The sequence below is a fragment of the Notamacropus eugenii genome, chromosome 4, assembly GCF_028372415.1.
Source record: "Notamacropus eugenii isolate mMacEug1 chromosome 4, mMacEug1.pri_v2, whole genome shotgun sequence".
NCBI lineage: Eukaryota > Metazoa > Chordata > Mammalia > Diprotodontia > Macropodidae > Notamacropus > Notamacropus eugenii.
The window spans coordinates 321,510,319-321,535,887 of NC_092875.1; the positions used below are offsets into that span (position 1 = coordinate 321,510,319).

Here is a 25,569-nt window from a genome sequence, read left to right on the forward strand (position 1 = left end):
AATGATTAATTTGCAAATTTTATACTCTTATCATTTCTATTATTTTTAGAAAATTCAGGGAAACCCTGGAATACAGGGAGCAATTGCAAGCTCAGATTGAACACCAGCGAAAGATGCGAGAGGCCGAAAAGGCAGAAGAAAGGAGAGAGTATGAAGCAGGTCTGAGGGCAGAGGAACAGCTCAAGGAAAAAATCCAGGAGGTACTTGCAAAGTATGAAGAAGATGAAGAACACACTCATCCCTTTCGAAGAACTGCTCCAAAAGCATATCCTTTTCCATGATAGTATGTTTAGTATCAATTAAGATACTGTTATCTTATGCTCAATATAATTGATTTCCAAATTCTTACTAATTCATGAATAAACTATCCTTTCTTAAGTTTGTATAATTATTATCAAGTTCCCCAAATCTCCTTCTCTTTATAGGAATGTTTCATTCTTTCTGCTAATTTTTCATATCAAGTTTAATGACAGAATCCTAACAACCTTATTTTCTTCCTACCTAATGTCTCTGCCCACCACCTACTCTTGTCCTTTCCATTTACCATGTCTTGATTCACTGAAGTATTTATTTAATTAGCCTGACCTACTTTTTAAAAATTATATTTAGCTATATATCATGACCATGTTACTCCCTTTAGTCAAAAACATTCAGTGGCTCCCTGTTACCTCTAGGATAAAATATGAACCCCTTTGGTTAGCATTTAAGGCTTTCCTTTGTTTGGTTCCAATTTACTCTCAAAGCTTGTTTTAAATTACCCCCTTCAATTTACTCTGTGGCCCAAACTGAACAATTCTCGCTAGTTTCCCAAACTAGACATTCTATATCATTTTCACAAGCCATCCCCTATAGTCAATGCCCACTCATCTCTTCCACTCAGAATCTCTATGTTCCTTCAGGGTTCAACTCAGGTGTCCCCTCCCCCTCTTTGAGAACACATTCCAATCTTGCTATTAGTACTGCTCTCCCTCTTCAAATTACTTTTTATTTTTGTCTGTATATATATATATATACATATATATGTGTGTGTATTTATATACACATATACATATATATACACACATACATATGTTCCCTCTCCATCAAATGTAAACTCCTTGAAGCCAGGGACAGTTTAATTTTTGTCTATATTTCTAAAAAAGAGCCTGAGTCTATGTAAGTACTTATTAAGCTTGATTGCATTCAAGCACCAACTCTAGAACAGGTTCTAACTGAAGTATTGGCTGTTCCCCATTTTATTCCTCCCTCTGTACAGCTAAGTGCAGCTGTGCATAGACTATTTCACTAGGAGTCAAGGAGACCTGAGTTTAAATCCTGCTTCCCATCCTCATTACCTCTGGGACCCTGGGCAAGTCACTTGACCTCACTCTCAGACTCAGTTTTCTCATCAGTAAAACAGGAATCATAATAAGAGCTAACATTTATATAGCTCAGTTTTCTCATCTATAAAGTGGGGAGAACTTAATTCCTTGTTCTCACTTCCTGCAGAAAACTTTTTCCTGATCTTTCCATGTCCTTCCCAGCTGAAAGTGATCTCTTTCTTCTCAATTTCTATAGACTTCTCTTTTTCCCTTACCATGTCTCATCTTGCCTTACTTATCTGTCTGCAAATCCCCTATTAGATTGAAAGCTCTTTGGGAACAGTCTATCGTTCTGATCTTTGCATCCTCGGGACCCGTCTTATGTCTCTTGCACGTAGGGAAGATGTGTAACTAACACATTGGATGACAGCATCAAGATTCAGAAAATCTTGACAAACCAGAAGCTGGGGCCAAATTGGTTAAGCATGCTACTGAGGCCTTTACGCAAGTCTGACAAAAATGTTAAGCAGCAGAGGGCCAAATACAGATCCTCAGGGCATTTAACTGGAGATCTTCTAAGAAGACTTCAAACTGTTAATGACTACTCTTTGGGTCCCACCTTTGAACCAGGTCTGAATCAACTTACTACACTTTTGACTGTGTACTAAGAGTAAAAACTGTGTAAGGTTAAACAGATGCTCACATCTGTGTTTGAATAATCAATCAGTTTCTCAAGTACAAAACAGGGGAGGCACAATTATTGTTAGTGTTCAGTCATGTCCAAGTCTTTGTGACCCATTTGAGGTTTTCTTGGCAGAGACACTGGAATGGTTTTCCATTTCCTTCTCCAGCTCACTTTACAGATGAGGAGACTGAGGCAAGAAGAATTAAGTGACATGCCCAGTGTCACAAAGCTAGTAAATGTCTGAGGTCAGATTTTAACTAAGGGAGAAGAGTCTTCCTGACTCCAGGCTCAGCACTTCGTCCACAGTGCCACCTAGCTGCCTACAGTTTTCTAGTTTTCTATAGTCTGAAAAATATCTGGGGCTTTTAGTGAAAAGAGAGATCAATACAAATCAGCAATGAACTAAGCGGGATGTGGTGTCCAGGATGAAAGAATTAATGGTCCTTGTATTATCTGCTCTGTTCAGAGCAAGTCTAGAGTGTTGTGTTCAGAGCTAGGAGCCATGTTTTAGGATGGTCACTGATTAACTGGAGCTATATAGAGAAGGCAATCAGGGTGATGAAGGATCTTAAGAGTCTGCCATAAGATGATACCTTAAAGGAACTAGGTGTGTCGAGCCTGGAAAAGTTGAGATATGTGAGCTGTCCTCAAGTTATTTAAGGCTATCATGTGGAAATGAGGTTAAATACATTCTGCTGGTCTCAAGAGGCATAGCTAAGATTAATAGGTAGATGTGTCAGAGACAAATTTAGGCTTTGATAACAAGAGAAATGTCCTAACAGCTAGAACTACCCAAAAGTGGAATAGATAATCTTAGGAAATAGCGGCTCCCCCTACACTGGAAGGCTTAGAGCAAAGGCTAGTAGTCAGGGGTGGGAAATCCATGGCCTCAAGGCCCCACCCTGGGCCTAACCGAACTCTTGCTTGAGTTATCATGTAGATTCCTGTTAGGTACAGACTGGACTGAATGGCCTGGCTCCTCCCTGGTTGTATCACTCTGTGATTATTAGATCGATTAGATCTTCCTAGCTCTCCCCTCCTTTCTGAGCTCCAGACCTTCATCTACTCCTGTCTGCAAGATGTTCTATTTGTTCTTTAAACCCAGCATGTCTCAAGTCAAACTAATGATTTTTCATCTAACCTTGCTGCCCTTTCTGACACCATTCCTTTGGTCAGAGAGTGGGTAGATAGAGTGCCAGGCCTGGAGTCAGGAAGACTCATCTTCCTGAATTCCACTTTTCCTAGCTATGTGACCCTGGGCAAGTCACTTAACCCAATTTGCCTCAGTTTCCCATTTTTAAAATGAGCTGGAGAAGACACTTATTATAACACCTATTTATATGCCAGGCACTGTACTAAAGAGCATTAGAAATATCTTACCTGAGACCAGAACTGGGCACAAAGAAAATCAGTTTGGCAGCTAGATGTATTTGGAAGAAAAGCAACATAATCCTTCAAAGGATGGAAAACATACTGATTTTTACAATGTTGTACTCTTCCTCCCTCAATGTGGTAACCTGAGCATTGAAAATCTGCAGCAGTGTATACCAAAGGCAGAACTGGAAGGAAGGAAGGAAGGAAGGAAGGAAGGAAGGAAGGAAGGAAGGAAGGAAGGAAGGAAGGAAGGAAGGAAGGAAGGAAAGAAAGAAAGAAAGAAAGAAAGAAAGAAAGAAAGAAAGAAAGAAAGAAAGAAAGAAAGGGAGGGAGGGAGGGAGGGAGGAAGGAAGGAAGGAAGGAAGAAAGAAAAAGAGAGAAAGAAAGAAAGGAAGGAAGAAAGAGAGAGAGAAAGAAAGGAATTAAGGAAGGAAGGAAAGAAGGAAGGAAGGAAGAAAGAAAGAAAAATGCCAAGTACAGGAAATCCTCCAGATTTGCAGATTCCTGGTGTAAAGTGTTTGCCATGCATTGTAACAAGCCATCATTGGCTCAACTTTTTCTCAGTTTTACATTATCCATACTGCTAGTCCATTCTAATCCCTTAAAGACTGATATCACCTTCCACTGTGCCCACTTACAGACCAAGGAACTGGAACACACCCTCTTTGTAAAAAAAAAAAAAAGAAAGAAAGAAAGAAATCACCACCATTGGAGACAGCTCTAAGCTACACAGTCCACCTCCACATTGTCAGTGTTTCCCTTCATGAATCACAGGCAAGCTTGGTTGTTGGTCTCTTTCTACCTCCCTTTCCACACTCATCTTGCTGCTCTCCTCTGCTATCCCCCATACACCCAGTTTTCTCATGCTGTCTTCTGGCTAGCCAAAGTCTCTCAGACCGCACTCTTACCTGGGGCTTAAATTCCCCTGAAATGCTCCATGTCTCCAACTTACCTCACCAGATCAAATCTGTCATTCTCTCTAATGTTATAAATTGGAAGAAAGTGAAAGGATAAGATGAATTTTCACTGACCTCTTAAGTGACTGAAAGTTCTACTCTTCCTGGGACAATATTTGTATTTTTAAAAAGAATCTCAATTCAACCTTTTTAAATAACTCCTTTGATGCTTGTCTACCTGTGTGACCTTGGTCTAGTTATTTACCCAGCCTTGGCCTTGGGTTCCTTAAAAAGGAGATGGTTGGACCAGATAGCCTCTCAAGGCCCTTCTTTTTCTAGATCTATGATCCTTTGATTCTCCTGAGCAAAACAACAATAAAAAAAAGGGAATTGGATCAGAAGATATTTAAGGGGCTTTTTGAATTTTAAAATTCTAAGATATATATTCTAGTATTAGCACTTTGAATTTGAGTAGGTATAATTGATAAGCACCTGAATTTTAATCAGTTAATTTAATCAATTTTAATCAGACCTCACTCTAAGGTTGTTCTACCCTTGTCTCATCCACACCCGTTCATTTACTCTAGAGAGCAACCAAGGTATCCTGGTGACAGTACCATCTATTGGACAGCCAAGGGATCTCTCTAAAATTTCTAAATGAATGGGTTAGATTAGACGAACTCTAAGGTCATCTATCTCTTAAGAAATACATATACACAGGGCAGAGCCAAGGTGGCAGAGTAGAAAGACATACACAGAACTAGCTCTTCCCACACAGCCCATAAAATGCCTGTAAAGAAAGACTGTCAACAAATTCTAGAGCAGCAGAAATGGAGAACAACAGAGTAGAGGAGATTTCCAACCCAGGGCGACCTGAAAGGCTGACGGGAAACATCTGTCACACCGGATGCGGAGCAGGGCCCAGCCCAGCCTTGGTCACGCAGCATGGCTCTGGGAGGAGGACACGAGCAGGCCTCAGGGGCAGAATCCCCAGTTACAGTAGCAGGGGTTCCCAGATCCCTCAACCCACAGGTGCCAAAGGTCAGTGACAGGGTTTTTCAGCTGGCCAAGAAGGGAGAAGGGCCTTCCCGTAGCTCTGGCCTCAGGCAGCGGTTGCAGAGGTCACATCAGGCAGGCAGCAGCAGTTCCCACAGCAGCCCCTACAGCAGCCCACATCCATTGTTGGATTGTAAAACCCCTGGGGGCACTGAGCAGCTGATTCTTACCTCAGCCCTGTATAGAGGCTCTGCAGCAGCTGATCTTTATCTCACACTGAATGGTGGCCCTGCCCCCACAGCTTATCTGAATCTCAGCCCCCAATGCTGGCTTGGCAGAACTGGAGGCCAGGTGGTTGAAAAGAGGAAACTCCACTAAGATTCTGGGCACAAAAATCTCTTCTTTCTCCCAGACCAGTGTACACTCTTAATTGTGCCACCTTGGAGGAACTGAGATCTTACAGATCCCCAGAGTATACCCTACTTTTGACAAAGGACCCAAAAGTCAAGAAACTGGTTGGGAAAATGCTCAAAAAAGGGAAAAAAATAAGACCATAGAAGGTTACTTTCTTGATGAACAGGTATCTTCTCCTATCCTTTCAGATGAGGAAGAACAATGCTTACCATTAGGGAAAGACATAAAAGTTAAGGCTTCTGTAACCCAAACATCCAAAATAAATATTCAATGGGCTCAGGCCATGGAAGAGCTCAAAAAGGATTTTGAAAATCAAATAAGAGAGGTGGAGAAAAATTGGGAAGAGAAATGAGAGAGATGCAAAAAAATCATGAAAAGCGAGCAAACAACTTGCCAAAGGAGACCCCCAAAAAAATGCTGAAGAAAATAACACCTTTAAAAGTAGGCTAACTCATTGACAAAAGAGGTTCAAAAAGCCAATGAGGAAAGCAGAATTAGGCAAATGGAAAAGGAGGTTCAAAAGCTCACTGAAGAAAATAGTTCTTTAAAAATTAGAATGGAACAGATGGAGGCTAATGACTTTATGAGAAACCAAGAAATCACAAAACAAAACCAAAAGAATGAAAAAATGGAATATAATGTGAAATATCTCATTGGAAAAAGAACTGACCTGGAGAATAGATTCAGGAGAGACAATTTAAAAATTATGGGACTCCCTGAAAGCCATGACCAAAAAAAGAGCCTAGATATCATCTTTCATGAAATTATCAAGGAAAATTACCCTGATGTTCTAGAACCAGGGGGCAAAATAAATATTGAAAGAATCTACTGATCACCTCCTGAAAGAGATTCAAAAAGAGAAACTCCTAGGAACATTATTGCCAAATTCCAGAGTTCCCAGGTCAAAAAGAAAATATTGCAAGCAACCAGAAAGAAATAATTTGAGTATTGTGGAAATACAATCAGGATAACACAAGATCTAGCAGCTTCTACATTAAGGGATTGAAGGATGTGGAATATGATATTCCAGAAGTCAAAGGAACTAGGACTAAAACCAAGAATCACCTACCCAGCAATCTGAGTATAATTCTTCAGGGGGAAAAATGGTCTTTCAATGAAATAGAGAACTTTCAAGCATTCTTGATGAAAAGACCAGAGCTGAAAAGAAAATCTGACTTTCAAACACAAGAATCAAGAGAAGTATGAAAAGGTAAACAGGAAAGAGAAATCCTAAGGGACTTACTAAAGTTGAACTGTTTACATTCCTACATGGAAAGACAATATTTGTAACTCTTGAAACTTTTTTTAGTATCTGGGTAGTTGGTGGGATTACATACATACATACACACACACACACACACACACACAGAGCACAGGGTGAGTTGAATAGGATGGGATCATATCTAAAAAAATGAAATTAAGGGGTGAGAGAGGAATATATTGGGAGGAGAAAGGGAGAAATGGAATGGGGCAAATCATCTCTCATAAAAGGGCCAAGTAAAAAGCTTTTCTGTAGAGGGAAAAAGTGGGCAGGTGAGAGAGAAAACATGAAGCTTGCTCTCATTGCATTCGACTAAAGGAAGGAATAAAATGCACACTTATTTTGGCATGAAAACCTATCTTACAATACAGGAAAGTGGGGGAGAAGGGGATAAGTAGGGTGAGGGGGATGGTGGAAGGGAAAGCAATGGGAGGAGGCAGCAATTAGAAGTCAACACTCTTGGGGAGGGACAAGGTCAAAAGAGAGAACAGAAGAAATGGGGGGCAGGATAGGATGGAGGGAAATATAGTTAGTCTTACACAATGTGACTATTATGGAAGTCACTTGCAAAACTACACATATATGGTCTATATTGAATTGCTTGCCTCCCCAATGGGGATGGGTGGGGAGGAAGGAAGGAAGAGAAGTTGGAACTCAAAGTTTTAGGAACAACTGTTGAGTATTGTTCTTGCGTGCAACTGGGAAATAAGAAATACAGGTAATGGGGTATAGAACTTTATCTTGCCCTACAGGACAAAAGAGAAGATGGGGATAAGGGAAGGGAGGAATGTTATAAGGGAGAGTTGATTGGTGATAGGGGTAATTAGAATGCTCAGAGTTTTGGGGTGGGAGAGGGGAGAGATGGGGAGAAAATTTGGAACTCAAAATTTTGTACAAATGAATGTTGAAAACTTAATAAAAAAATAAAAAAAGAAATACGTATACACATATACACACGCACATATATGTATATGTAGAGAGATAAGTAGATAGATGATAGATAGATAGATATATAGATAGATAGATAGATAGATAGATAGATAGATAGATAGATAGATAGATAGATAGATAGGATAGTTGTTTGTTCATTTTCGAAGACAATTAATGATGCCATGCAATGATGTCTTGATTTGTGCATGAATTGGATTTGCATGAGGCACAGTTGCACAGTTGTCAGCCACATTCTCTCTTCCAGAGTCCTCAAAGTCCAGTGGTAGGATGAAAGTCAGGAGAGCTGACCCAGGATGCAGTGGACGACCTTGATATCCTTGATGTCTGATCAAGCTCTAACCACTCCACAGTGCCTATTTCAGTCACCTTCATGGCCATTGGAACAAATTGTTCCCATCAGTCCATTCTGCCAAGGGAAATCTTCAGATACTTGGGGTAGATACTCCTTCCCCCCAATTCACTGACAGGTTTGAGACCTGTTGGTTACCTTCAACCTGGTTTAGCCTTTCTGCCAAGACACTAGAGGAGGGTGTGGCTGCTGTACATGCTACAACTTCTTGGAGTCACAGATGAGAGTGAGAAGTGAACATGACAAGTAGATGAGCAACCCTGAAAGGAGTTCGGCAAGCCCTCACAGCAGAAGTGCTCTTGAACACCCCAAGTGTTATATACACACACATATCCACACATGTATGTATACACATATTGCTATGTGTATGTGCCTAAATATTTACATATATGTTTGTATATATATGCAACATATATAAATGTATATACATATATACATACATGTGTATAACAAATGGCTGTCCCAATGTTTTGGTTCACAGGGAGGTAAGAATAGATACTTCCTCTCCCCTACTCTCTCCAAGGGAAACATTAATTCTTTCAAGGAAAGGAAGCAGAAAGTTGGTATCGGAGGCCAGAATCTGCTGTCCTCAGAAAGGTGGTATATAAGGGTAGGGTTATATCTAATTACTCAAATATTGTTAGTCTAGGCAGGGATATAATTTTTAGTTCAAAGCTAAACTCTTGATCACCATTTCCTAATGGGGAAAAAGTGATGCCCAAGTTTTATATCCAAGGCTTGACGCCTTTCCCACCAAATACCAGCTCTGCAATAAATACAGATAGCAAGTAGCAAAAAACAAATCCTCCCCAACTTCTCCAAGTTGATAGCAAAACAGAAATTACAGAGGTTAAACATATGAGTATGTGTCTATACATATGCATACACACATACACCCACACACACATCCCAGACTCTCTCTCTCTCTACACACACACACACACACACACACACACACACACACACACACACACACGTATATATGTATACCAAACAATACAGATTGAAGGAGCTCTCCCACTGGAGAAAAATATCTCAGCTGAGCCAAGATAGAGAGAATCTCTGATTTCACCCAGAGAGAATTTTCCTCAAGTCTTTTGTGTAACAATCTAAGAATAAGGACACAATCAACATTGCATATGTTGGCTTCTTAACAGAGTCTTTTTCCCTTTGTGGTCTTGAAGAGAGATTGAAATCTCATGCATCTCCTCTCCTAATGGTGGAAGGTAGAAGTACTCAAAGACACTGAACAGCCAGGATTCTCTCCCCTCTTGCCAAGTCTATCCCACCCCTCACAAGGGCACAAAATATTGATCTCTACTCATGAGGAGAGAGTCCCACACAATGAGCTTTGGGACTCAATTTATGCATGTATATCTATCTATCCATCTATCTATCTATCCATACACATACATAAATATATATACATATATATCTACAGATACCTACTTATATGCATACACACAGATGCTCTTTAACTCTTTCTTCTCTGCCCCTTACATCTTCCAAATCTTGACTCAGGAAAAACTTCTTTTTCTTCTATTTGTTAGACCCACTCCTTCCAACACACACACACACACACACACACACACACACACACACACACACACACACACACACACACACACACCCCTAACATAAATCAGGACTGACAAACAAGTGTAGGGATACATTTTTATCAATGAAAGGAAACCCACAAATTTAGAAGGAAAATTTTAAAGAAAATTGGATGAATCTTACCAGCCTTAAGAATGTTCAAAGTCTCCAACTATTTCCTTGTCAGCCTCTAATTAAATCAGGTTTTCCTTTAGCACCAGCACTGAAGATATATTTTTTTAAAAATCTCTGGTTCAATTATTTTTTTCTGTCATATATTACTATTTAGTTAGACTGGGTGCCTACTATATATGTGACTTCTTGGTACTAAATGCTGTAGAGAATAGAATGGGACACAAGATGCAGTCATAGAATCACATTACAAACATTACAGAGTTGTCAAGTGCCTTAGGAGTCATCTAATTCAACCCATTCCTTTTACAAAAGAAGAAATTGAGGCTCAGAAAGATTAAGTAGTTTTTTCAATATTATACATGCCAATAGGGCTAAGGAAACTGAGCCTGCGGACTCATCTGTATCTGTGACCTCTCTAGCAAGTTTCATCAAATGGTCTGATCAGCTTTAACAGAGAGCACTGGGTCTAAATCATGAGGGAGATACCTGCTTTGGTTGTGACCAGATCTGTGATGTTATGGCCTCATCTATGTTGTCATGACCATTTGGTCACAAACAGATCCACTTGCCATCCCTTCAGATTAGGGGCTCCTTCCTCCAGTATGTTACTCTCATGAGGTTTGTTCATTCTGGTGGCTTTTCTTATTCTTCAGTCTTCAATATTACATGTAAGCTGACTCTATCTCTCCTATGGCCTGACATGGGTGTTCAGCCTTTCCATACTTTCATGGTTCACTTAGAAAAATAAAGATGACTGGTAAGACAGAAAGGAAGAAAAAAAGAAAGAAAGAAAGGATAGGAGAAAGAAAGAAGGAGGGAGGAAGGAAGGAGAAAAGGAAGAAGAAATCATATTTGTATTAACAAAACATGGATTCAAACCCAAATCATCTGACTAAATCCAGTATTCTTTTTACCATACTAAACTACTCTCAATCCAGCAGAAGGTTTAAAAGCATGGGTACAAACACAATACAATGAACAAATATTAATAATCTACTACTGTCTACAAAGCACTGGAGATACAAAGGTTTTTAAAATGGCATTATCCCTGCCCTCAAGAAGCTTATATTCTCCTGGGGTGGGGAAGGGGATGGCATTTTTACAGATAAGTATAATACAACCAATGTAAGGAACAATGGGGAACAAAGGATAGATCAGGTAGTCTAGGAAAACTTGAAGAAGAAACGAATGCTTTCAGCTGATAAGATCAAGGACGGCTTCATGGAGGAGATGGTAACTGACCTCAGTCTTAAGAAGAAGAGAAGGAGTCTGGAAGGCAGAGACAAAGAGGGGAGGCAGCCCCATGAAACAGCCCACGTGAAAACATTTAAGCAGAATTCAGTGAACATAGTTCATTTTGGCAGTTGCTTCAAGTGCAAGAAGGTGAGAAATAAGAAATAAAATTGGAAATAGGTTGGAGCAGGATTGTGGTGGGTTTTTAAATAGTAGGCTGAATAATTTACATTTTTTCCTAGAAGCAACAGAGAGCCACTGAAGGTTTTGAGTGGTTAAGTAATAAGATCATGGCTTTGTCTTGGGAATATTAATTTGGTAGTAATGTGAAAGATGAAATGGAAAGGAAAGAGACTGGAGGTATGGAAATCAACCAGGCAGCTGTTATAGTAAAAAGGACTAGATGATTAATCTCTTCTACCTGTTTTACTTCCTAACATTTAGCAGCAAATGCTTATCTAAATGAATAATTTTGTCTATATGTGTGTGTATGTAAATCAACTTCCACACCAAGAAAGAAAAAAAAAGATCACACACTAAACTTACATATTCCAGATTAGATTTATTGAAAAAATTCCTTATAGATGATCAGGGTCTGGAAGGACTAATATTAGGGGATATCGTAAGTCTGTATCTTTCTGTGGGCCTTCACAAGTCATTGGAGGGTGACTGCCTGAGATGTTAGATCAGGTTGTGGAGAATGTGGCAACATGAAATTTCACTTGTTTGTGTCTGTATAAGTTTGGAAATGCAGGGGGGAGGAGCCAAGATGGCAGAGTAGAAAGATAAATATATGCCAGCTCCCAACCCACAGCCCATAAAATACCTGTAAAGAAGAACTCTCAACAAATTGTGGAGCAGCAGAAGCCACAGAACAATGGAGCAGACAAGATTTCTGTTCCAGAGAGACCTGAAGAACCAGCACCAAAGGAATGTCACGCACAGGACTTGGAGCAGAGCTCAGCCCTGCCTTGGCCACGCAGCACTGAGAGGAGCAGATCCAAGCAGGCTTCAGGGACAGAATCTCCAGTGGCCACGCAGGTCCATCCACCCACAGGCACCAAAGGTCAGTGAGAGAGTCTTTTTGGCTGGCTGAGAGGGGAGCGAGGTGTCTCCATAACTCAGGACCCCTCGGGAGGCTGCAGCGGAGATGGCAGCAGAGGCAGCAGCAGACAGGGGCTCCCAAAGCAGGCAGGAGCCCGGATCCATTGTTGAAGGTCTCCACATAAACCCCCTGAGGGAACTGAGCCCCGTGTGGCAGCCCTGCCCCCACCTGAGCACCTAAACTTAATCTCACACTGAATAGCAGGGGCTGGGAAGCAGCATTTGAATCTCAGCCCCCAAGCACTAGCTGGGTGGAACTGGAGGTGAGGTGGATGTGGAGAGGAAACTCAGAAGTCAAGTAACTGGCTGGGAAAATGCCCAGAAAAGGGAAAAAAAATAAGACCATAGAAGGTTACTTTCTTGGTGAACAGATATCTCCTCCCATCCTTTCTGCTGAGGAAGAACAATGTTTACCATCAGGGAAAGACATAGAATTCAAGGCTTTTGTATCCCAAACATCCAAAATAAACATTCAATGGTCTTAGGCCATGGAAGAGCTCAAAAAGGATTTTGAAAATCAAGTTAGAGAGGTGGAGGAAAACTGGGAAGAGAAATGAGAGAGATGCAAGAAAAGCATGAAAAGCAGGTCAGCACCTTAGTAAAGGAGACCCCCCCCCCCAAAAAAAAAAATTCTGAAGGAAATGCACTACCTTTTATTGACTACTCCTTTTATAAATTTGTTTTTAAATGTTTTTCTTTAATTTGTAAAATTCTGAAATGAAACAAACATTTCCTTAACCACTGTAGAACAGGAAAGGATTACATATGAAATTGTGGGTCTCTGTTTTATATATAGACCTTGCTTTTCTTTTAAAGTGTAGAATAAACTCAGCATGTAAATTTTAATGTTGTTATGCTTATCTGTAATTCCTTCTGGCCTTTTTCTGTTTTCTCATTTGGGGGAGAGGAGAGAACCCTAATTCTATCCTTCCTTTCCTTCCCACCATTCTCCCTCCAAAAGAAAAAAGAAAAAGATACACTTTATAACAAATATGCATAGTCAAACAAAACAAATTCCCACATTGGCCATGTCCAAAGATGTGTTTTTATTCTACGTTGCCTCTGGAATCCATCATCTCTTTGTTAGGAAGTAGGTAATAAGCCTCATCATTGGTCCTATGGGATTATGGTCTAATTATATTGATCAGAGCTTTCCAGTCCTTCAAAGTTTTTTTTCCCTTTACATTGTTATAATATAAATTGTTCTCCTGGTTCTGCTCATTTTACCCTGTATCAGCTCATACAAGTCTTCCCAAGTTTCTCTGAAATTATCTCTTTTGTTGTTTCTTATACTACAATAATATTCCATTTAAGTTCATATACCATAATTTGTTCAGTCATTCTCCAATTAAAAGTCACCCTCTTAGATTTCAGTTCTTTGTCCCTACAAAAAAGAGCTGCTATGAGTAATTTTGTACATATGGAGCCTTTCCCATTTTTTTTGCTCTCTTTGGGGTATAAATGTAGTAGTGGTATAGCTGGATGCAATGGTATGCACAGTTTAGTGACTTTCATAATTCCAAAATGCTTTCCCGAATGATTGAACCAATTCATCACTTCCTAACCACTTCTTCGAAGCTGATGCTTCTTTCAAAACTCAATCAAATACCATCTCAGGAAGGGGGGAGGAGAGCGGGAGGGAGGGAGAAAATTTGGAACTCAAAGTTTTAAGAAGCAAATGTTAAATTTGTTTTCATGTAATTGGGGGGAAAATAAAATATTTTTTAAAAACTCAATCAAATACCACCTCCTAAACAAAGTCTTTCCTTATCACCCTAACTTAGGGCCTCTCACATCTGAAATTACTTTGCTTGTTTTGGTATGTACTTTGTATTGATTTTTATCAGTGGAAATAACATTAAAGACGAGGCATTGCCATCTGTTTTGCCTCAGCACTTTAAGGACCATGGGAGTTTTCCATCTGATTTACACCTTCCGCATTAGAATGTGACCCCCTTGAGAACAGGGACCATCTTATTTTTCTATTTCTATTCTCAGCTCTTAAAACAGTGCTGTGTCCATAGCAAGCACTTAATAAATGTTTCATTCATTCATTCATTCATTCATTCACTCATTCAATATAACTGTTGTTTCCTCTTGTAGAATGTAAGTTTCCTAAGGGTCTGTTTTACATTTGTCTGAACTCAGCAGAACGCTTCTTGTGTGTAATGTAAGACATTATAATCATAAATTTAGATCTAGAAGAATACTCAGAGGACACCTAGTTCACTGCCCTCACTTTATATTGAGAAAACTGAGACCTGTGAAGATTCAATAAACAGTAAGCACCAGAGGCAAGATGGGAGCCTGAGTCCTCTGAACTAGTGCTCTTTCCATATTAGGTAATGTGGAAACTTAATAAATGCTCATTGAATGAATCAATGACTGAACCAAACAAAAAAAACTAAATGAATGACCTGACCTTCCTCTCAGTCTATGCTGGTGAGCTTTGTAATACAGATAATAATGACAAAAATCAATGAATAATTCCCTCTCCCAAGTCTCTTATGGAGGTCTTCTTTCCCAATCACTCTTTCATACTTGGAGTTAAGAAGATTTGTGGTGCAATTGCCCCTCTAACTATATTTTCTTGACTCCTGGTCTCCTCTAAAGCCTTAATGTTTGCTAACATAGCTTTGTGGGATAAATCTATCAGGTCCACTTATGCATGCACCACACCATAAATTATACATAGGCATGAGTGTTTTTCCTTCTATAAAATCTTCCTTCTGATATTTTGATTACCTTATATAAACTGGGCAAACTTCTTTGCAGAATATAGATGAGAGTTTCATCTTGTAAAAATAATAGCTTTTTATATAGGAAAGCCCCTGAGATTTCAGCAAAAGGGTATTTTATTATGCCCGGTACTGGGCACAATAAAAGGCAGTTACTTGGTTTATACCTCCTGTAAAGGCCTGGACAGGACAAAGATTCTGAGTCCAAATTGCCTCCAAATGCCAATTTCTTGCTATAAACAGTCCACAATGTGTGCCTCAGATCAGGGCAAAGGGATGCATTTTGATGGACAATTTTAATTTTGAACTACCCTATTGAAATATTCCTAGGACCACATCACACAGTACACTTTCCCATCTGGGTTATAGCCCCAGCTCTGCCTCTTAGCTGTGTGACTTTAACCAAGTTACTTCATTTTTCTGACCTCAGTTTTCTGAATGGTTGGATCTAGATAACCTTTAAAGTACAATTCAGTTCCTAAATTTAATGATTCCATGTCATCTTCATCATAGCTGTAAAGAGCAGTCCATCTCTCTTGAACAATCTTCCCACATAGAATTTTTTGGCTGTTCAGGCCTACATATTCTTTGCCTGAATTCTGTGGAATCCAATTTCCTTTAAAAAAAAAAAAAGGCAACAGTATACATCATCCTTAGCCCAGCATTCCCCTCCTGATCAATCATGAATTCTAAAATGGCTTGCATGCTACCTCCTAAGGTTCCCATCATTCCTACTTCCTCATTCAGTTCTCTTAGTTAAAAACAGATCAAGGATAGCAAGTTCTCTCATTGCTTCTTCTTAGAAAAATAAAATTATTCCAAGTCAAACGAAAACATCTTCCAGCTTTTAAAAGAAAGAGATTCATCATATGTCTGGATAATTGAAGTCCCCCACTACTACAGAATCAATTCAATATGCTAAATTATGATATATTTCCCAATTTCATTATCAATTTTTTTTATGGCTGTGTTCTTTGTAGTATATACTCCCATAACATTATCACTTTGTTTTTTCTCCCTAGACTGACATTCATCCAAATATTCTCTGTCACATATGTCCTTCTCTCTTCATATATTCCCCACAGGAGTCTATCTTCTTAGTAAACAACATGTTTCCCTCAGCCGTTATCTAAACTGTTCTTTCTAATGAGGCATATCCTTCTATTACTATATTCTGATCATGAGTCATATATTATTAAATCTCAGTGGTACCTGTATAGTCAAAATGATTTCCTTTTATAAGATCTGTAGTATATTTTGTAACTCACAATTGTATATAAATGTCATAGACTATGTGTATAAATCGTTTTCCTATATTCTTGGAAATTGTTATCTATAGGTTATTTATCCTTTCTACTGATACTCCACGTCCTATGGTATAGCTTTTACTATCTATCATAACTACTTTAGCACATTTATAAGGGCATTTTCTCCCTCCTATTCCATTTTAAAATTTAAAGTCTTCTTGATTATATCCGTAAGTCTCTGGACAATATTTTTACCAGTCCTCTCTTAGATACATTCCATCTCTGGTCAGAAGTCTGTCATTCCTTTATTTCAAGCTTTGTTCTAGAAATTCAAATCCCATTCTGGGGAGCCATCTTCTTAGCCAACTGTTCACTTTTCATACTTTCCTATTTCAAACCTTCATATTTTCTGAAGTCTATATCTTCACAATACTGAAAATAACACCTGTTCCTCCTAAGGCAAGGGTTCATAACCTAGGGTTCACGAGATCTTTATGTTTTTAATTACATAATTGCTTAAAATTGACAATTGTATTTCAAAATAACTGGTTTCCTTTGAAATCCCATTTTATGTATTTAAAATCATTACTCTGGGAAGGGGTCCACAGGCTTCCCCAGACTGTCAAAGGGGTACAGAACATAGACAAAAGGTTAAGAATCCCTGCTCTAAGATCTCATTTTCTTACCCAGTGCTTAATAATTCTTAACAATAATAATAACAGTATTTCCCATTTCTATGGTGCTTTAAGGTTTGTTAGGTAGAAGAAATGTTATTACTCTATTTTTATAAATGAGGAAGCTGAGGCCCAAAGAAGTGATTGGATTAAGTCTGTCAGTTTAATTTGTCCTATACATGAAACACCATAACATGGTATTGGTTATTGTGGCTCTCGAGTCTTAGGAGACATCTTATACTAGATGTATGCCCCAGGAAAATAGTATGTCTCACAGTTATTCATGTTAAGCCAGTATTTGCTTTCTTCAGTGTCCTTTAGCAATGAGTCACAACAACCATGGTTTGTTTTACAGAATCACAGAATTTTAGAGTTAGAAGGAATTTCAGAGCCCACAGCTCTCTCCACATTTACTAGTGATTCCCTAATTGCCAAACCTAATGGGCCAATTTTTAACTTTTTTGACCTCTCTGCAGTCTTTGACACTGTTGGTCATCATCTTCTTAAAATTCTCTTCTCTCTAGTGACACCACTATTTTCAGATACTCCTTCCACTTGTCTGACCATTCTTTCTCTGTCTCCTTCACTGGAGTTTCATCCTGGGCTCTTCTCTCTTCTCCTACCATACTGTTTCTCTTTGCGATTTCATTGGTTACCATGGCTTTAATTATCATTTCTATTCTCATGAGTCTCAGATTTATTTATTTTGCACTAATTTTTTTCATGACTTCTACTCTTATATCTACAACTCCCTAATCAACATCTCAAACAGGAAGTCTCATAGACATCTTAAACTCAGTATCTCTGAAACTGAACTCATTATCTTCCTCTTACCCCTTCATAACCTCCCCTCCCCTTCTCCACCTCCCTCCCTTCCAGACTTTTCAGCCTGACAATCTTCCCCCACCAAGAGATCTAGTAATCTAGTAAAACTGGTCTCCTTGCTATTCCTTGTGTAAGATACTCCATCTCCTAACTTTGTGCACATACATTGGCTGTCCTCTAATTCTGTTCCTTCTCATCTGTCTCCTGGCTTTCTTTACAGGTAAAATTCCACCTTCTTCAAGTGAACATTTCTGATCTCCCTTAATACCAAAGCCATCTACAATTTATCTTGATTATACTTTGTACACAGTTGTTTGCATGTTGTCTCCCTCATTGGTCTATGAACTCCTTGAGAACAGAGACTATTTCTTGCCCTTCTTTGTATCCCTAGCACTTAGCACAATTTCTGTCACATATTAGGGTCTTAATAAAGGTTTTTCAACTTGACTAGTTCAACTCATACATGGAAAAAGAATCTTCTCTACCACATTTCCAACTAGGATATATCAAGGCTTTACCTAAAGAGCTCCAATGAAGGACAACCTACTATCTCCTGAGACAGCACATTCTACTTTTGTTTAACTAATTGTTAGGAAGTTTTTCTTCATATAAATCTTAAATTCCCATCTTTTAAACTTCTATTCATGCTTCTGAGTTCTGCCCATTGGCTCCTAGTAGTTAAATCTAATTCCTCTTCCAACTGCAAGTATTTGAAGACTGCTTCCCTAAGACAAGTTACTTCTCTAACATCCACAGTTCTTTTAACTTATCGTTATACAGTATGAAAACAAGGCCCTTCACCACTTGAGTTGCCATCCTTTAGATATTCTTTAGCTTACATAATGTGCTTCCTAAAATATGACAATAAAACTGAACACAAAACTCCAGATGTGGTCTGACCAGACTACCACTTGGGTCACTATTCCTCTGACCTCTTCCTAGTTACACTTGAGGATTTTCATCAGAACTATGAATCATAAAAAGAAACTTCCACCTCATAAGGTCCAGTTCTAACATTTATGGAAAAATGATAAAATTTATTTTATAGCTCCAAAAAGTACAGTGACCCTTCTTCTCTTCCTCCTCTTTGTCTCACATTGGGACCTTCCAATCTCCCAAACATATTAGTTTTTCCTTCTTTTAAAATTATTTTTCCTTTTTGTCTTCCTTTTGAAGCTTTTCGTTCCTTTTCTTTTTAATTTATATAATAAAACAATCATTTCTACAACATAGTACAAAACAAACGTTGTACATGAAACTGCAAATATACTCTGCACAACTTGCTTTTTCTTTCAAATACACAAAATTATTGTGTAAATTTCTTTTTTCCCTTTTTTCTTCCCTCTTCCCTACCACTAGACACAAATAGGTGTGTATGTGTATGTACAATTATTCTGTACATACTTCTATTTATCAGTTCTTTCTCTGGATGCAGACAGCATCTTTTTTCATATATCCTTTATAGTTAATTTGGGTATTTGTAATAGACAAAATAACTTGTTTGCTCAAAGCTGTTCTTGAAACAATATTGCTGTTACTGTATACAATGTTTTCTTGGTTCTACTCATTTTACTTTTCATTGTTTCACATAAATCTTTCCATGTTTTTTTCTAAGATCACTGAGCTCATCATTTTTGATAGTATTGTTGTATTCCATCACAATTATATACCACAACTCCTTCAGTCATTCCCCAAGTTATGGGCATCCCTGCAATTTCTAGTTGTTTGCCTCCACAAAGGGAGCTGCTGTAAATATTTCAGAAAACATAGATTCTTTTCCTTTTTCCCTAATCATCTTTGGAAATAGACCAAAAGTGGTATTGCTGGATCAAAGGGTATAGGTAATTTAATAACTCTTTAGGCATAATTCCAGATTGCTTTTCAAAATGGTTGGATCATTTTACAATTCCACAAACAATTGCCAATTTTTCCACATCCTCTCCAACATTTGTCATTTCTCCCTTCTATCATTTTAGCCAATCTGGTAGGTGTAAAATGACATCTCAAGTTTGCTTTAATCTTCATTTCTCTAATCAATAATGATTTAGAGCATTTTTATATGACCATAAACTGATTGGATTTCTTCATTGGAAGACTGCCTATTCATATTCTTTTTACCATTTATCAATTGGGGAATGATTCATATTCTTACAGATTTGACAAAGTTCTTTATATATTTTAGATATGAGACCTTTATCTGATAAACTTTCTATAATTCTTCCCCCTCCCCCCTCCAATTTTCTGCTTTCCCTCTGATCTTGGCTATATTTCTTTTGTTTATTCAAGGGACATTTCATTCTCCTTACATATCAGAGATATAGAGGCACCCCTCCTGCTAACAACAACAAACCAAAACCAAAACATGCACATATAATTGTTACTTTACATTTGCAAAACCACAAACAAAGCACACTCTCTTCAGGTCTCCTTGCCTTTATATCTGTTGGAAAATCATTAGTAACCTATGGTTTTTGCCAATAACATTTGCAAAGTTCCACAAGAGTGGAACTCTTTCCAATTCTCCATTTTCCTCCAAGGAAGGAAGAGAAAGGGAGGAAAGGGAGGAAGGAAGAAAAAAAGGAAGAAAGGGAGGAAGCAAGAAAAAAGGAAGGAAAGAAGGAATGAAGGAACAGAGGGAGGGAAGGAGAAATGGTGGACATTTGAGTCTGGTATCTTTGGCCACCTTAAATCTTATGCTGATGGACAACAACTTTTCTGTACAACCAATGACAATGTTACTATTTTACTATCATAGCACACATTCTCAGAAGGATACACGGTTAACCTTATAGCTATTAACACCAAGGAAGTCCTGGGAATCCCTAATCACCCTGAATACAAAGTAACTGTAAGGGGGCTCTACACGATTGGAATTAAGAGGTGTTTGTTGGCTTTCTTGGTACAGATATCTATGCTACTCTTCAAGTAATTTTGTTTATCAGCCTACAGAATATGCTGAGCATAGCTATGTTATATTGCAGCCTGAAAGTGCATCTTACCTTGTAGAATGGCAATGCCATTTAAAGTTCAATTGGCTGTTTTTCAATAATGACCACCATGGTAGCAACAATTGTTGGGATTGGAAGCTCAATTCCGTGTGGACAGTCTCGGGCGGGTAAAGGTGGGAGCTTCTAAATCTTAGAGCTCTCACGAGACCCCCCCAGGAAACGGCAGGGAATCGAGGTGAACCGAGCTATCTCGAGTAATTCCGCCTCTTCCCGTGAGAAACGTGATGGGAGAGAGATCTCCCCGCCCTCAAGATTGTCCCGGATCTGGGCACACCTAGTTACCTAACAGCACGGTATTCAGATGCAAACTATGCAGCTGAAGGTTAAATAGGATTGAGGAAGCCTGAAAGCGCTCTTAGCACATGAGGAGCCAAGAGGACAGCAGGCTCCGCTTCTCTTCTCTCTCCCCTCCCGCTCTCTCCCCGCTTGTACTTCTACTTCCAATCCCTTAAGATCTTAGCCTCCTTAGGAAATCTCCCCCTCTTCCTCCTAAGGAAGACCGCCCTGCACTTGTAACCGAGACCCTGAAATAAAGCTCAACCCTTGTTCGACTCTGGAACGTCCTTTCTCTCATATGAGCATCCAGTTTTGGCCAACCGAAGACCTCGGAGGTGAGGTAAGAAGACTCGGGTAGCCTACACAGGCCTCTAGGCCTGGCAAACAATAATGATAAGTCATTATAATCATTGTCATTATTTCTCCTAATAAAGTCAAGATAATTAGTAAATTCAGTGACTTTTCAGAGTGTAGCACTTTTTTCTCACAGTTTCAAATCCTTCTATTTGATTGAACACATTTCTTAAAATATCTACTGTACGCCCACCACGGTACGAGGGCCTGTGGAGAACATAAGAAAAGTAGAATATAATCCCTTTGAGGGCAAGGAGAGTTTCACTTTTGTCTTACATCCCTGATCCAGCACTGTGCCTAACACATAATAGGCACTTAAATGCTTATTGAATGAATGAATGACACCATCTATGCCCCAGGGAACTTTCTGTCTTATTGGGAAGACCAGAGAAATGAAACAACCTGAATAATATTGATGATTCTATGTACTCAAGAGCACAATGGGATATAATTTGGTGCTGCTGTGTGTCCTTATGTCTTAATAGAGTCAGAAAAGTGAGACGACCTTATATCATATGAGGCAAAAGCTAGCGACGCTTGTTTGGGTGCCCCCATTTATCATGGAAGCTAACTGCTGTGGAGCCCTGTTGTAAAATCTTAAAAATACAACCAAAGCTATCTTGGAAGCCTGACAATACTGTTTAGAGGAGGCAAGGGAGCCCCATACCCTACAAACAGATCACTAAAATTTGAAACTTATACAAAGGACATGAAAAATTTAAAAACGTCCAGCATGGCTATTCCTTTTCATGTGATTCTCAGATCCAGCACATTTCCAGTGCTTATAACAGGAGTGACTTCTTGTCCCCACACCTCTGCAGCTATAACTATTTAACCTCCATCTGCAGGCAAGACTTTAGAACAGAACTTAGGACTAATTTGGCCTTTAATTCAAAGACTTCAAGTGGGAAGGAACTCCAGAGCACATCTGGTCTGACCCTGGTCCATACCTTATAATGTCCCCAACAGATGATTCTCTTCCATTTGAAGATTTCTAGTAATAGGAAACTTACTACCCATCCTTCAAGGCATTAAGTCTATGCAGAAGGCAAGTTTTATATCAGATCAGCCATATTGAGGTCACAGGTTGACCTTGCATCCCAGTACCAGTATTTAAATATTCTCATACTCAATTCATACCTCATTTGCTTTGTGGATGTTATTCTACATTATTCTTTCAGTTTTTCCCAGAGCTAGAATGACATCCCTTTTAGCTGATACCCAGCTATCAGAAACTAACCTCCATCTGTTGATGTGGTAGTATGCTTGCTTCCCTTCTACCCAGAGATATTCAAGCAGAAGCTGAATAATCATTTCTCAGGGAAGATATCAAGGGCACTCATCTTCAGGTAAGGGTTGGAGAACATCATTAATTCACACTGTGACATTGGACAAGTCCTTTTACCTCTCTGAACCATTTTTTCAACAGTAAAAATTAAGTTTGTTCCATCTCTAAGGCCCCTATCAGTTACATTCCATGATCCTGTGGCATACAGCTATCAGAGAAGGCTTACTAGATAGGGTGAGACTTAAACTGGATGTTGAAGGCTAGATTTAATACGGAGAAAAAAAAAGAAATGGAAAGGAAATTTCAGGAAGAGGGAACAATATGTGGAGGTGGGAATGAGCCTGATCTGGTTGGAAATGGAAAAACCATCTTTACAGAATTGGAACTTTGTTGGGAGATAAGGTTGGATAGCCATCAGGTGGAAGACACTAAAAGATCATATTATAAATTAGAAAAAAATGAGTCTCACTTAAGTCTAACAGCAGCAATTAGGCATCCTAACACCTGGGCCTGGGAAAATTTGCCAGTCCTCCAGTTTCCCATTTTACATAGTTAAGTGCACATTGCACTTGATGGTTTTGTTAACAATGCTCAGTATCATCCAAGGGCAGGATTATATCACATTGGAAAACAAATAGACAGGAGACTGATGCTCCATGTCACAGGTGTAGCTGCTACCCAAGAAACCCACAAAATTTGGATGTGATCCCAGAGATGGGACACTGAGAAGAGTCCTGGATTAGAGGCAAAAGACCAGGTCAGAGGTCACTTAGCTCTGGTAAGTCACTTATCCGCTCCAGACTTCACTCAGTTCCCTTGCTATAATAGAGGGAAGTTGAACAGGAGTCTCCCTAAAGTCTTTTCCTGCTACTAATCCAATAGTCCCATCAGCAACAAATTTCATGCAAAATATTCAGACATTTCCAGGGTAAAAAGTAGGCGATTTTACTATGTCTATTCTGCCAAGGAGTTCTTAACCTTTTTTGAATAGGAGTACTACTTTTTAGCATCAAGAAATTACATGACTTACATGAAATAGTGATCATATTGTTGGTATATGTTGAATGAGAAAATCCATGACAAAAAGTTAATATGAATTCAGTAATACTTTTCAATAAATTTGTATTTCATTAATAATTATAATAAATATTTGAAAAATGCAATGTGTGGATGTGACATTATTTATTTCAAGTTGCAGAAGACAAATTGAATAACAAATGGATTCTCTTGCAGATTTGAGGACTGTTTTTTAAAAACTTTGTAGTCCCCAGGAGATAACACTCCATAAGGTGAGAAACATTATGTTTATGTAAACCATCATGTTTCAGGTGCTCAATACAGTTTATTGTCATTCTTGATTGTCATAATGAGAGGGCAACAGTGTAATGGGTAGTGTTGACTTTGGGGTCAGAAGGAATGGGGTTGAATCCTGCCTCAGACACTATCTATATGATCATGAACAAGTCTCCTCTAGGACTTTCAATTTTCTCATTTGTAAAATGGGAATAAAAACACTTAGATGCTGTCTAAGAATGAGACCAGATATTGAAGCACCAACCTTCCATCCTCTAGGAGTAGCTTGGTCCCAGTTAATTAACTAGTGGAGCTGTGAAGTAGGAAGTAGACCTTGCCAGAACATACTACAAAATCATCATAGGGTCAGGGTTCATTCCTGAATTAAAAATGAGTAGAGCATAGCTGAGGTATCAGTGTCTAGTATTCATTTGGTCTTCCTCTTGCTTGGCTCTTCCTTTGGGATGCTGAGAGGATACAGTCTTGGAATGCTTAAGAACCACCTAGATCTGAAGAAGAAAAATAATTTACTGCTGGTGGTGATGAGAAAAGCTTGTAACCTAGAATGATTTTTGCAAAGTATTGCATCAGAAGGCAGACAGAGTGAGGCTTGGATTTAAGGCAATTAAAAAAGCAACTAATCATTTCACGGCAAAAGTCACAAATCAGTATTGAGGACAAAGTCAGGAGCCAACTATGTGTGTGGGACGGCTCAGGTTCCTACATAAATCAATTGCTCAGAGGCCTCTCAAAGTGATGACAGAAAAGAGATTTATTCGATTCTCGAGAAGCGGGGCTAACCTGTAGGAGTAAAAGCCGAAGACAAAGAAAAGGCAGTGATTTATATAGACCCTAACACAAGTCCCTCCCCCCCCCCCCCCACTGACCATTATTCTCATTAGCTGAGAATATGATCTTACATTCTAGACACGAAATCTAACCAATCCCTTTTGAAATGAAGACATTTTATTATTAGGTAAACTTTATCCAATCATTGAGACCCTAATGTACTACACAGTTTTATATCTTTATATGGAATTATTCTGTTCTAAAAATATAGTAACCTTGAGCCTCTCAGTCTTACCTCAACCCTGGGAGCAGAATTACAATCTGAGAAGTCTTCACTAAACCTATCCCACTCATATGGAAGAGATTTATGGGCAGTAGAGAGGCAGGAAAGAAATAGTTTTGATCAAAAGGCCTTTACTAACAATGCAAAATAATTGGAGGACTCTTCATTGACAAGGAAAAGATGGCTACAAATATGGAGATAGTCCTTGAAGCTCAAGCTCATGAAAGAATACATATTCCTTTACCTTATATCTATAATTAAAGAGCAAAGAAGGGACAGGATCCTTGTGTCAGGGTCCTGAAAAAAATGGGAAGTAGGCAAATTTGCCTTTGGCATCTTCCCACCTCCAACACTTTTTATTGTTTTTTCTATCTCACCAGCAATGTCTAGTCCACTGATGCTGTCTATTACCCATGCCTCAAGACTCCTCTGGGCTCTGGGTTCTAGTCCAACCTCCTCTCCTCAGGAAGTTCCCTAGGCTTTCTGATTGCTCTTCCCT

At 39.0% G+C, this 25,569-nt stretch overlaps 1 protein-coding gene across 4 annotated transcripts in view; it reads left to right on the forward strand.

The window, feature by feature from the left end:
- Window positions 1-25,569, forward strand: part of LOC140502854 (cilia- and flagella-associated protein 53-like) — a 199,001-nt gene that overhangs the window by 84,287 nt on the left and 89,145 nt on the right. For all 4 annotated transcript variants that reach the window (XM_072606912.1, XM_072606910.1, XM_072606908.1 and 1 more), the window contains one exon: window positions 50-23,994. In XM_072606912.1, the coding sequence (XP_072463013.1) occupies window positions 50-281 (232 nt within the window). In that variant the 3' untranslated portion in view covers window positions 282-23,994. The remainder of the gene's footprint in view (window positions 1-49; window positions 23,995-25,569) is intronic.